The 13880-nt window shown below is 31.3% G+C and overlaps 1 protein-coding gene and 1 non-coding gene across 2 annotated transcripts; both read right to left on the reverse strand.

Annotated features, from left to right (window-relative positions):
* Positions 1–2437: 2437 nt before the first annotated feature.
* Positions 2438–2509, reverse strand: TRNAM-CAU (transfer RNA methionine (anticodon CAU)). Its single transcript has one exon. It is a non-coding gene; the product is annotated as a tRNA-Met (tRNA).
* Positions 2510–7621: 5112 nt separating this feature from the next.
* On the reverse strand, positions 7622–12857 carry LOC131162518 (ADP-ribosylation factor-like protein 2). The gene is made up of 5 exons (XM_058119105.1): positions 12635–12857; positions 12437–12547; positions 11962–12124; positions 9690–9770; positions 7622–8180 (listed from the first exon to the last, which is right to left on the reverse strand). The coding sequence occupies exons 1-5, from the start codon at positions 12697–12699 to the stop codon at positions 8043–8045; spliced, it is 558 nt and encodes a 185-aa protein (XP_057975088.1). The 5' UTR covers positions 12700–12857; the 3' UTR covers positions 7622–8042.
* Positions 12858–13880: the final 1023 nt, after the last annotated feature.

Consider the following 13880-nt stretch of genomic DNA (forward strand, 5'->3'; position numbering starts at 1 on the left):
TTTACCGGCCTATATAAATATTCTCTGAAGCTATCACTAATCACTTATTTTTATTTATCTTTTAAATTTTTTTTCACAATTAAGGAAAATATAGCACAAACCAAAGCATTACAATTATGTCACAAATATAGGAAGGGATAACACATATAAAGTCATTTCGACATTCGTCAAACAAGTTGTTCGAAACCTAAGAGATTTTTTACCATATTTTGAGTTCAACGTTTTAATGAATCTCATATGCTAGTTTGTGTTGGGCTGCAAGATCAAATCTAGAACAACCTTCAATGAATTAAATTGTTTGTTTTTTTTACATCAATGAATAATTATAGGTTTGATTTTACAGTTCGTTTAAAGTTCATTTAATAAATGAGTCTAACATGAACTAAATTAAGTTCAGTTCGTTTAACTAATAAGATAAGTATGAACTCAATTTTAAAGCTCAGTTATTGAAGGGCCTTTTTTTGAATATACTATTTAGCTTAGCTTCATTGCAAAATCTTCAATATGTGTGGATTTAAATAAAATTTAATAAATTTTATTTTTATTTAGTGGAAATTTGCACAAATTCAAATTCAAATCTCAAAATTCAGACTCTCTCGATTATCTATTGCAAAGTTAGTTAGATAAAGCTATAGAGTATTCATACCATTGGTTTGTCATTAGTTGGATATGCTTGAGGTAGGAACAAAAACAATCACAACTAGAAAAAGGTTGTGGGAAACGATTTCATTGTGTGATTTTTAGTTGGTTTTTGGGAGGAGAGAAATATTAAGGGCCGATTCAGTTGTGGAAAATAATTTTTTATTTTTTATTTTAAGTTTGTCAAGTAAGTATAAAAAGTTTCAAATTTTTATTATTTTTTAAAATTCATATAAAAAAGATTGAATATAAAGAGTTTGTTAATGTCTCTTTGGTATCATTGCTGGTTTTTTTTTTTATGTTTCTACTTCTCCATAGAAAAGAAACAAATTATAAAAATGCATTTGTTTATGTTATTAGTTTTCTATTTTTATTATTGATTTTCAATTGTTTGCCAAAAAAACTGAAAATTAGATTTTATTGTTCTCATTGTTTTGACAACTTGTTGTCATAAATTTTAATATCTAGAAATAATTTTTTTAGATTTAATTATTCATTTTATACACTTTTAAATTAAAACTAAAATTAAATGATCATATGAATTTAAATACAATTAAAATAAAAATATACATGAACTTTAAAAAATAGCAATAAAGACAATTATAAAATTCTCTTACTATTTTTCAATTGTCATGTCTATGTCTAATAAATTTTTTATTATAAAGTAAAATTTGAAAGTAGAACAATTAACGCAAAATAAATATAATAAATTTTATTTTTATTATTATAAATTTTTTAATGTGTATTATTTGTAATTTTTTTATTTTAATTATATTTTTATAATATTATTTGATTTAAAGATAAAAATGAGCTTTTTTAATTAAGTTTTTAATTGTCTTAGTTTTATAAATATTAACCAAACATGTTGCTAATTTTTAGTTTTTAGTTTTTATTTCTAATTTTTGGTTTTCATGTCTGATTTTCATTTCTCTAATTTTTGACAATGATACCAAACGGTCCCTTAGTTATGCAAAATAATCTTTTATTTTTATTTATTGATTTCAAAATGATTAAAAAATATAACTTATTTTTTAAAATTTTAAAAATTATATAAGATAATATTTGAGATCTGATACTTGAATTTGGAGTTGTATGGATTTAATAGAAACTCAATATAACTTTAATGCTATTATTATTATTATTATTATTATTATTATTATTATTATTAAAACAAATTAAGATTGAATTCCACACTCTCAAATCTAAAGTAAGAAATTATAGTTATGCAAATAATTTTTAATTTTTATTTATTGATTTCAAAATGATTAAAAAATATAACTTATTTTCTAAATTTTTTAAAATTATATAAGATAGTAGATCATAGGTTTTGAGACTTGAATTTGGAGTGGTATGGATTTAAAAGAAACTCAATATAATTTTAATGATATTATTATTATTATTATTATTATTATTATTATTCAAACAAATTAAAATTTAATCTCAAATCTAAAGTAAGAAATTAAAAATCTAAAAATAATAAAAAATAATTTTAAAATTTTCTTCAAAAATTTAGAAAATTTAAAAATAATTTGACATTTTTATAGTTTTTTAAAAAACCTTTCATTATTTTTTGATTTTTTACATACAAATATTGTAAAACTGAAAATTTATTTAACTTCTATATAATTTTTAAAAAATTTAAATTAAAAACAAAATCTGATCAAAGGCAATGGGATTATTCTGACTTACGACTGTTGTGTACTGCAATTATCACCGCTTAGGCGCTCCTTTAAATAAAAAGGTGAAAGTGTGCTGACGCTTGAATACTAAAAAGCGCACATGGAAGCCTTATCTCAAATATCAGAGCCAGGTTTCGATCCTGGGACCTGTGGGTTATGGGCCCACCACGCTTCCGCTGCGCCACTCTGATATGCTGTCAAGAGTTGAGTAAATAATATTTATAGTATACTATATTTTTTTGTTTGAGATCAACTCACTTAGACACAACACTAGTTAACCAAGAATTTAAAAAAAAATCCCTCAGTATTATTAATTTTTATAATCTACATTATCACATGCGATTTCAACTGCATCCAATGTTTCATTACTGTAGCACTATTCCTCCCAAAAGATGTTGAGGTATGTTTTGCTAACAAATATTTTTATTAAGTGATATTTTTTAAAATTTCATTCTTGGAATGGGATGCAATTTTTTATTTTTATTAATTCACTTTCTATGATTTCTAATAAAACAAACATTACTCTATGTCAATATTTAGTTCAACATGTGAGAGTCCAGACAACATTTCAAGAAAATGGTTATATGCTCTTGACATGTGCATAATCAATATATAAACATTAATTATATTTCTATTACAAAAACCTACCAAAAATGTGTAATTAAATAAATTCATGTATGATTTTTAACAAACATAAATTAAAAAATTCAACAGTTAAGTAATCAAATGATAGGAAAATTGATGGCAATATAGAGTCTAAAATATTAACAGTTATATTAAATTATTATAGCACAATAACAATATTATTTTCATTTTATTAACTTATTTTAAATGCTAAAAATTGAATCCGACCTATATTGGAATGGAGCATAAGTAATGTAATTATCTTTTAAAATATCTTATTTCCCCTAAACTCTCTTTCCCTTTATAGAGAATTTTTTCTATATAATTAGATTCATGTCAAAGGAGTTGCACCGCTCAGCTTCCCTCCCTTGGGTTTATAAATTGAGCTTTGATTATGTAAGATGACCTTTCATTTCCACTGGTCAAACTTTTCTAACAGATATTATTTTTTCTTATCAAATGCTCTCTACTTTTGAACTTTGAAATTATTTTTAGATTTGAATATTTTTAAATCATCGACTTAAACAACCATCGAGTTTCATGAAAAATAAAAAAGTCAAAATACCTAGATTGTTACCAAACTAGCAACATAACCAAATACGTCACGAGCTGAGTAGGATTTGCCATGCAATTTTGAATTCAGATCTCTTTTACTGAGGCTGGATAGAATTTATCATTCACTCTACACTAACTATCCATGCAATTTTTAGAAACAAATCTCGTCTTTTTGAGACATGTAAATCCTATTTGTAAATTCTATAAGTATAATTGATATTTATCTAAGTCAATATGAACAGAGCTCATTTGTCAAATACAAGTGAAGTTCATTTCTTGGATGTGAGTACAACTCATCTATCAAGATGTAAGCATATCAAGATATGGGAAGAGTTCATTTATCAAAATACAAGCGGGAGATCATAAGGTTCATATGTACGTAGCCATTCTACCAAGTAAGCCAATATGTCTTTTTATTCTTAATCATTAGTTGGCAGGCCTATTTGTTCTCTTTAACTAATCTATCAATCTTTTAGGATATTCTTTAAACTTTTTTCTGTATTCAAATATCACCTAAAAGAAAATACCTTATCACATTATAATTAGATTCCTTGATGCACATTTATCGATAATTTCTTGTATTCTCTTCTAAATTTGACCATAGTAATTACCACGACTAATGTCCTTGATTACCTAGCCTCTTCAAGCCTTGAAGCCGAGGTGCTACCCAATTCAAGTTGGAAGTTCCAAATTTTTGTACAACAATGAGATTATGTAGTAATTAATTCAAATGGTATTTCTCATGATTCATGTCATGAACGTGTTCCGAATAATCATTATGACATTATAGAGTCACATGAGCAAATTAATAGGAATCCATCACCCCAAATATTAGAGGAGAACTTGAAGGAGGACAAGGTGAAAGAATGTATCATTGAAATGCAATTGAGATTTTTGAATTGTTAAGTTAAAGAGGGTAAGGTGTCGAATATACCAAGCTTAAATTTTAACGTTACCTTGTCCGAGTAGGGGTGAAGCTGGAATCCTAGAAAATAAAAGATAATAATAAAGAATCAAAATCTTCTTCAAAATTTGTGATTAGGAACATTTGAACAAAGTGCATTACTCTACAATTGGCAACTAAAAATATGTGCCTTATGTGGAACTCGTCTTGTTGGGCCTAAATCTCTTGCTTTTTAAAATTTGTTTGGGCCTTGGGGCTGACGAGCTCCTCAAATCTTGGGGGTCAATTAAGTTCTCCACCCGAGATTTTTCCCATTTTATCTTAAAAAAAAAATAAAAATAAATAAATAATATCTTTTTTAGGAAAATAATTTCCGGAATGATTGACGTAATCTCACTACTTGAAGTAGCGAAATTTGTCACATGTCATTTTGAGAATTATTTTCTCAAAAAAGACATTATTTAATATATTTTTTTATAAAAAAATAAAACGGGCAAAAATTCCTTTGGAGCGTATAATTAAATAAAAATTGCATGGGGATTGTGCAAGGTGCATATGGGACAATTCGAAATAAATGCTGGGGTTTTGCTATTTTGCTAGTGTGCTCCGGAAGGCGTGCTAGAATATCACCCTACCTTTAAGACCATCCCTGACACTTCCCGTCCCCTCACTCCTTTCCCATGCTGTCCCGTTCATTTCCCAAACCAACTACACTCGCTGCTCCCCTCCTCGCCTCCGCATCCTCAAAAGCTCTGCACGCTCAAGTGGCTCAACTCTATCTTTGGTCTCTACTAATCTGCGCCCATTGCACCATTTTGCACCACAGATTTTTATAGTAAGAGGGCACTGTGTACCTGAAAATTACAGTAGCACAATTAATTATATTTTTTTCTTACAAAAAAAGCCCAACATGTAAAGAAATGAAAAAAAAGAACAACATTCATGAACACAAACGAAATCAAACATGGCACAAAAATTTCATTCCATTAATTCAGAAAAAAATGTTCAGTATCATCATCATCATTATCCATACCATCAGCATCATGGTAAAAAAATTACTCTTCCCGCAACCAAAAAATGGACGGGACAGCATGGGAAATAAAATAGAAGTTTCATTTTTTATTTGATTTTTATCAAATAAATTATTTGATTCAAGAAGGAAATCATTTTAATTAAACGTGATTAATATTTAATAAAAATTTAAAAAATAATGTAAAAATGAAAGTTGTATTCTTAATTTACTATATATATATATATATATAAATCTTTTTTTTTTTTTTGGTTTTCAATTTTGAGATAATTAAACATAAAAAATAAGGCATATATATAAAATAAAAAAGGGAATAATTTAGTAAATTGGAAATAGAGTGGTAATGAATGAGGCTAAAGCATTAAAGAGGAGGATGCGGAGGCGAGGAGGGGAGCAGCGAGTGTAGTTGGTTTGGGAAATGGACGGGACAGCATGGGAAAGGAGTGATAGGACAGGAAGTGTCAGGGATGTCTTAAAGGTATGGTGATATTCTAGCAAGCCTTTCGGAGCACACTAGCAAAATAGCAAAACCCTAGCATTTATTTCGAGTTGTCCCATTGCACCTTGCACAGAGAGCCGGTTCTTCACAATATGGGGCCCTAGGCGAATAATTTAATCAAGAATTCTTAATTTTTTTTTTACTTTTAATTTTTATTTAAAATTAATTTTTTTACAAAATTAGAGTTAAAGAAAATCACAGAGAATCGGAGGCCCAAAAATGATGAACACAATAGTTGGAGCAAAAATCAGAGAGACCAAGAGATGAGAGTGAGAGAGTGTGAGAGATGAAAAAATTTTTTTAGAGAGACTAAGAGAGAGAGATGGGAGTAATAGATAATTTGAAATACAATAAAGTTGTTAGTTGGAAATGTATAAGACTTGAAAAAAAAAGAACTAAATTGTATTTATTTTATATTTTAAAATATAATATCATTTATTTGTTAATTGGGAAGTCAATTATGGGGATAGAGTATAATAAATAATATTAATATTATTTAATTAAAAAAAATTTTGGGGCCCAAAAAGTATATTATTATATTAAAAAAAATTGAAGGGCCCCAAAAATTTGGGGGCCCTAGGTGGGTGCCTCAATGGCCTAAAGGTAGACTCGCCCCTGCTTGCACAATCCCCATGCAATTTTTATTTAATTATACGCTCTAAAGGAATTTTTGCCCGTTTTATTTTTTTGTAAAAAAATATATTAAATTGTCTTTTTTGAGAAAATAATTCCCGAGATTTGTTTCAATTTTGCTACTTCAAGTAGCGAGATTACGTCAGAGTCATTTCGAAAATTATTTTCCCAAAATAATTCCCGAGATTTGTTTCAATTTTGCTACTTCAAGTAGCGAGATTACGTCAGAGTCATTTCGAAAATTATTTTCCCAAAAAAGACATTATTTAATATATATATATATATATATATTTTAAAAGATAAAATGGGAAAAAACTCTTCTCCACCCCCCCCCCCCACCACCCAAAAAAAAATAAAAAACCCATTTCCTAGAATCATCGTAAGAGAAACAAATAAGGGAAACGACCCAAATTGTGATGATTATCTACAACTAAAAAAAAAATAGAAAGCTTGGAAGATTCTCAACAGCTTCGAGTGTTTTTTTTAACACTCAAGTTAATATCAAAACATTGCATAGATAATACAATTATCATTTATATATCTTACCTCCCCCAAACTTCTTCTAAAAGCTATCTTGTTATGGAGAAGTTCCTCCATACAATATATCATATATCATTAAATCAATGGGAGTTGGATGATTTTAATCCCAAAGAGTTATACCCATTCATTTCCCTCCTTTTATAAGGTTGGTAAATTGGGCTTTGTAAGTTACATCTCTACATATGGTTCCCTTCCATTTCCTTTGGTCAAACTTCTGTGTAAATATATTTTTCCTCATCACAATATTATTAAGGATATTGTCATCCGACTCACCAAGATAGTAGTGTTCGATAGTATAGTAATTTGATCTAAAAGGTAAGATTCCCATGATAATAAAATTCTCATAAAACAAACTTGTTATATTTTGAAAATAAAATGCCCATGTCGTGGGAACTCTTTTATTCCTAAGGATGTGAATATTCCTATGTCAAAATTTTATACTAGAGTAAACATGAGAATGAAATATCTTAAACATCACATTATCAAAAATCTTAAAAAAAAAAAAAAAACAAACCAAATGCCCCAAATTGTCATATGATCATCACATACCCCACGATATTGTCATATGAGCTACATATAGTGATTTGAAACTAGTGAATATTTTTTGAAGCCTACACTCCATTTATGGAGTTCCTCCAAGCCTCATACGTCCTCCGAGATTTGCCTGTTGGAAAATCCAAAATATTGTAGCCATGAGGCGATGATGTGATGAACCTAGTTGCCATAGTTATGGGCTGGCTGTCATTTTAACTCCTGTTCTCTTGATTCAAAGGATGCTGCCCTTAACCACGAGAAGTTTTGGAAGGTTTGGCAGGGTCATTTTCCCTTGCTGATGCAACTACAGATACAACTTATAAAGCTTCTGTTTATATGGGATATTAGCATGTTTAGATGCCATACATTTGTACAAATGAAAATATAGCTCAAGGGCGAACAAAGCTAATCAAGCACATAGATTCGAGACCCGATGTCCCGAACCAACCAATCAAATCCCTCAAGCAGCCCTTCACCAGTGTATGCACTACATCCTACAATCTGCCAGTGGCGGGTTTTATCCATGGCTTCCAAGTTGAGTACCTGTGTCAATATAATTAAGAGCATTAAGAAGCAATTCAATCCTTAATATAAAGATGATGAAATGACAAACTTAATTAGAAAACATCCGACACCGTGTTATCGGACATGTCAAATATATCCTCCACTGACTATCCTCAACAACATTTTAGGAATATCCATAAGGCTTGCTGCAGTCCAAATGAATATAACCCATAAATAGGTTTTGTCAAGGGCCAACTACAAACCTTGTTACGTAATCAGCAAGGCAGGGGAAAAGAGAAAGAATTCCATGAAAATTCAACAGAATGAATCAGCCCATAGCTCCAAACAAAAGTAACTCCTTTTATCTGTCATCAGCCCCACCTCTTCACAATTATAAGCATCAGGTCAACTGCTTCTATTAGGTTACCTTTAGTTCGCAGAATAGCTATTCTTTGGAATAAAATGGAATATAACGAAAAATTTGGGAGCATATGAAATAGCTATTCGTCATATATTTCTTATTATTCCATACAACATGTAGAAGAAAGGAATTGACATCCCTATGGTAAAATTCAAGAATAGTAATTCCTTATCTATTCCTTGTTATGGATTTATAAAAAGTTTGAGTTTGTTATTTGCTTTCTAATAACAACAAATGTTTTTGTATAACTAATTGTAACTAGCTTATTATAACTAATCCATTCCTAAGAATAGACATTTTGCAAACTAAATGTAACCTTAAAAGTTGAAATTGCTAAAAAACTAATGTCGGGATAAGACCAACAATTTTTTAAAGTATTCTACTCACTTTGAGTTCAATTTCAAGAAAGAATAGTGACAGCAGCCAAGATTTTGTTGATACAGCGAACACAGAAGATTACTAGCCTCACATTGCGAATATTCAATCCATGCTTATTATATTGCCCAATAGAATACTAAAAACGTGGATGGGATAACAGACAAATGAAAATAAGTTGAACTCATGCATCATCTAATATTAAAAAAAAAAAATTGGGAGTTAAATATTTGCTCCTTGATATATGACAAAGATGACACAGTTACAATATTGCATAATAATTTCTCAGCTTCCATCAAGGAAACAGAAGCATTAGTACAAAACAGATCTGCAATAAACAAGTGAAAAAAAGTTAAAAAAAAAATAAAACAAAGTTAAGATTTTTGTGTCATTCGGTTTGCAAATCTAGGTTGCCCTCAGGTAATCTAGTTTCCAACAATGACACATGTATCTCATGTGAACATTTTTGTTTGTATTGCTTTATAGGGTTGCCAAGTAATGTGATATTAGTATTACCATCAAAACACTTTTAGGCCCCAAAACAAAGATGAGAATGGACCCAATGGCATGCTATGGACGTCTTATTCCCAGGAATCCTGAAGGATCCCACTAACCAAAGGCCACTGTTCAATTTAATGAACACTTGTTTAACATAACTAGCCTATGATATGGCTACTTGAACCCTAGATAGAAAAGAATGTATTCAACAATTCACATATGCGGGGAAATTTTGCATCAGACAACACACTTACTTGAGCTATTTCAGCTGGCGTAAGAGCACCTTTAATGTCCTGCTTATTTGCTAGTATTAGCAATGATGCTCCTGATAGCCTCTGCAGTAGGAACAAACAACTAAGTTCCTTTTTAAAAAATTCAAACAAAAAATGGGGTTGCAGGCCAACAAGAAGACTTCTTCTAGGAAGCTTTCCCAGTACATTAGTAAATTATGAAATATGGATTTCAGCCTTCCAAATCAGCAGCAGTAATTTTTTTCCTTCTTTTTCTTTCTTCTTGGCTAAGTTGCAACAATAAATAACATTTATCATGAATAAAACAATAATCTCTTAAAAACAGAAGGACATAATAAAAAGAAATCCACTATAGTAGAATGTACCTTCTATTATTTAAGTTAGCATGAGTACAAACATGCTTCAAAACTATGCTCGTCTGATTAAATAATCAAATCATGCTCAACAGACTCAAGGTTGACATAAGATTTTACTTCTAGGAAACAACTTAGTGAATTGACAAGCTGAATCTTGGTCCATCGAATTAAGAAGCATTTTCATTTTCTGGAATAATTCATGATTTAGGAACTGTTGCCATACTTGAGATATCTATGAAGAGCTTCTCTACTAGCAATGTTTTGTGGTGTAAGTTGGTATTCTCACAAGGTGTAAATCATAGGATATGAAACATGGAATTGAGAAATTTTATACAAATTGTTTCCCATCAAACACAAACATCATGATGATTGAACTAATACTCGTTAGAATATTGGTGAAAAAAGGAATGGGCCATCATCTCATACTTGATTTACCATGTTCTTATCCATAACTGTAGTAGCATAAACAACGAAGGAGCCACTGGAATTCCCATGGAAAATAGACCGTAAGCCTTGACTCAATGGTAAGGATATTACATCCAAACTCAAATACCAAATCAAACTCGAACAGTGTTACATCAATGCAGAAACAGTCTCTCCAAGCATGGAGGTAAGACTAGTGTGGAAGCCTTGTACATTGGGTGTTACATTTTTCATTTCCATATTTCCAAAGAATTACAAAAATACAGCCTTGTTTTCTAGTTCTCCAACATTTAGTAGGAGAACTTAAAACAATAAAAATATGTTTTCCAATTTTCCTATACAAATGTTAAAAACTTGAAAAGCAAGGTCGGGTTTTTGTATTTCTTTAGAAAACTAGAAATGGAAAATGCACCCAATTTCCTTTTGGCTATGACAGTTGCCAAGCAAAAATGCTACTTTAAAAGTAAGGAGTCATGACAAATAATGGAGCCATCTTTGTATAGATACTAGCATATGACTTCTTTGAAGATCTCATGTAAAAGATTTTCCTTGACGTTTACTTGTCAATAATGGAGTGTTAGGATTTAGAGAGTCCATGGGTGGGCTTGAGATACATGGATGAACACTAACTTAACTCAAAAGTTTAAGTCTATTAAGTCTTGAGCCCAACCATATATATAAGCAATTAAGCACCCATCTTCCATCATATTTTTTCAATGTGGGACAAACTTATAAGTGGAACTCTCAACAATCTCCCCCTCACTCGTGAGTTCCAAATACTCTCCCTTGAATGAAAGTCATTACTTGATCACCTTCATGTCATGCAACTAATTAGGAGTTATTACTCAACCATGGGAAAGAGCATGAAATTGTGATAGTCCACCATCTTTGGGATTAGCATCCGTAGGATCCAACCACTCTTCTTTTATGGGACTAGCACCTGTAGGAACACATGCATTAACATTTGAATCCAATTTGAATTATTAGCTCCAATACCACCTATTAGGATTTGGAGAGTTCATAAGTGGGCTTGATATACACGGATGAAGACCAACTTGACCCAAAAAATTAAACCTATTGGATTTTGGGTCCAACCATGTATATAAGCACTCATCTTCAATTCTATTTTTTTAATGTGGGACAAACTCACAATGGAATTCTCAACATGGAGATAGCCCCATTTCAGTGACTGCTTTTGTATCTTCCAATGCCGTGCTAAACATAATAGTTTAAAACTGCTTCACCAAAGGGGCAACAGAAAACCAGAGAGAGGAAAACAAAAAAAAAAAGAAGAAAAAGAAGAAGCTAAATCACTCAATGGTGGACAATCAATAACTTATAGAGGAACAGCCAAAAACGGGTATAGAACAAGAAATGGGCATGTTAGGCAGAGCTCCAAATTAGAGAGTTTTTTGCATTATCCATAATTTACCACGAGCAAACTGCTAATTATAAATAGCTCAGTTGATCAATAACATAAACAGGAATGCACTCACCTCTTCTTTCAAAAGATTATCCAGCTCCAATTTGCAATCATCTAATCTTCTAAGATCCGAACTATCAACTACCCAAACCAAACCATCAGTTTGCTCAAAGTAGTTCCTCCAGTAAGATCTAATCGTTCTTTGACCCCCTACATCCCATATGTTCAGTGTATACCTGCCAAATCACAAATAAAAAGAAAAATAGCCTTTTTTCAAGCTATTGAAAGATGTTCCAATTTTCTCGACAAAATAATCTCCGAGGGTAGCCGCGTGGGATATACACATTAACTTCATGACGAAATGCCTTCGAACAATGCTAAACAAATCCGTAAACTTGAGGCTAAAACAAGCAAAACAATGACAGAAGGCCAAGTAACTGTTGCAATAGTATAGAGCAACATTTCGTTACAGATAGGGCGTAGATTTATCGGTAAACGCCATAGATCGCAGAAATGCGAGAACGGAGTGCGAGGAAAAGAAGAGTTACTTGTCGTAGACGATGGTCTTGATATTGAAGCCGAGAGTGGGACTGATGACGCTAGTGTCCTCGCCGTTAATTTTTAAGACGATCGTGGTCTTCCCAGAATTGTCCAGACCCCTGCAAAGCAAACACAATTACAGTAGATAGAGAGAGAGAAAGGGAGAGAGAGAGAGATGAGGAGGAGGGAGGTGGGTTGGTGCATACACCATGAGAATTCGCATTTGTTTCTCCATTTTCTTGATCTTTCTGATGATGCTGAGAAGCCCCATTAGTGCCAAATCCACAGAGGAACGACCGAGTCCGTTTCGCCGGTAATCACAATCACCAGGGGCAACCAATGAATTTGAATCCTCTCCTTCCCATGAAATAAAATTAAACAAACCAAAAAATAGGAAAAGAATCCTTCTTGACTCCGTTTTGGGGAAATATATATTTTTTGATCTTAAAAACAGCAAAAAACATATACTATTTTTTTTAAAAAAAAAAACACATTTCCTTAAATTTTGAAAAATACAGTTTATTTTAATTAATATATTTTTACCCTACGATGAAGTCAACGTTGAGAAACAATATTATAAACACGAGAAATCGAATTACATCTTCATGTTCACATATTGTAACAATCATCAACAATCAAGGCAGAAAAAATGAGATTAAGAGAGAGAAAGAAAGAGATTAAGAGAGTCTGTCTAGAGATCTTTTCAAATGCTTAAGTCATTATCACTATAAAATGTATATATAATTTGATTATAATCATCTTATATAAAATCTTAAAGTGTCTCCTATTATATGACCTCTAGGTCCTTTTTATGAGCTACCTCAGTAGAGTTTAATACCTCATCATTGCTCAATTCTTCACATACAAGTCAGAGCTTGAGTTTAACACTCAAGTAAAGATCAATTTTTGTATTTCAGTTGGGGATTAGTCTCAATTTTCAAGTAGAGTTCAATTTTTTTTCATTGAGCCATAGCTAATACTCGAGCAAAGCTTAATTTTTCACATCCAAGCCTAAGCCATATTTGACTAGAGCTTTTGCATTTGAGTCGGGCTCAACCTCCATATCTAACCAAAGCTTGATTCTATCATTTGAGTTGAAGCTTGAATTACACACTCATAGGTATTTTCTAAGGTGGCCTTCTCCATCTTTAACAACAATGAATACCTCCTCATTAAGCATATTTCCCAAGCTTAACACCTTATATTTTTTAATCAAAGTGCCTTCTCTCTAATGGGTATTTCCTAGGGTTATCTCTACCTACCTTAATGGTGGTGGAGACTTGTTCATCAAGGTTTTCTGCCAAGGTTACCACTTGAGATTCTTTGAAGGAGACATCCTTCTCTTTAGTAGGTGTTCCTCGAGTTATAACCTTGAGAGATGACCTACTTTCTAAGGCTATTTACCAAGTTTAATTTGGCTTTAGTACTTATACTACTTTGCCCCAAATGGGT

This window comes from Malania oleifera, chromosome 1, assembly GCF_029873635.1.
Source record: "Malania oleifera isolate guangnan ecotype guangnan chromosome 1, ASM2987363v1, whole genome shotgun sequence".
NCBI classification, from domain to species: Eukaryota; Viridiplantae; Streptophyta; class Magnoliopsida; order Santalales; family Ximeniaceae; genus Malania; species Malania oleifera.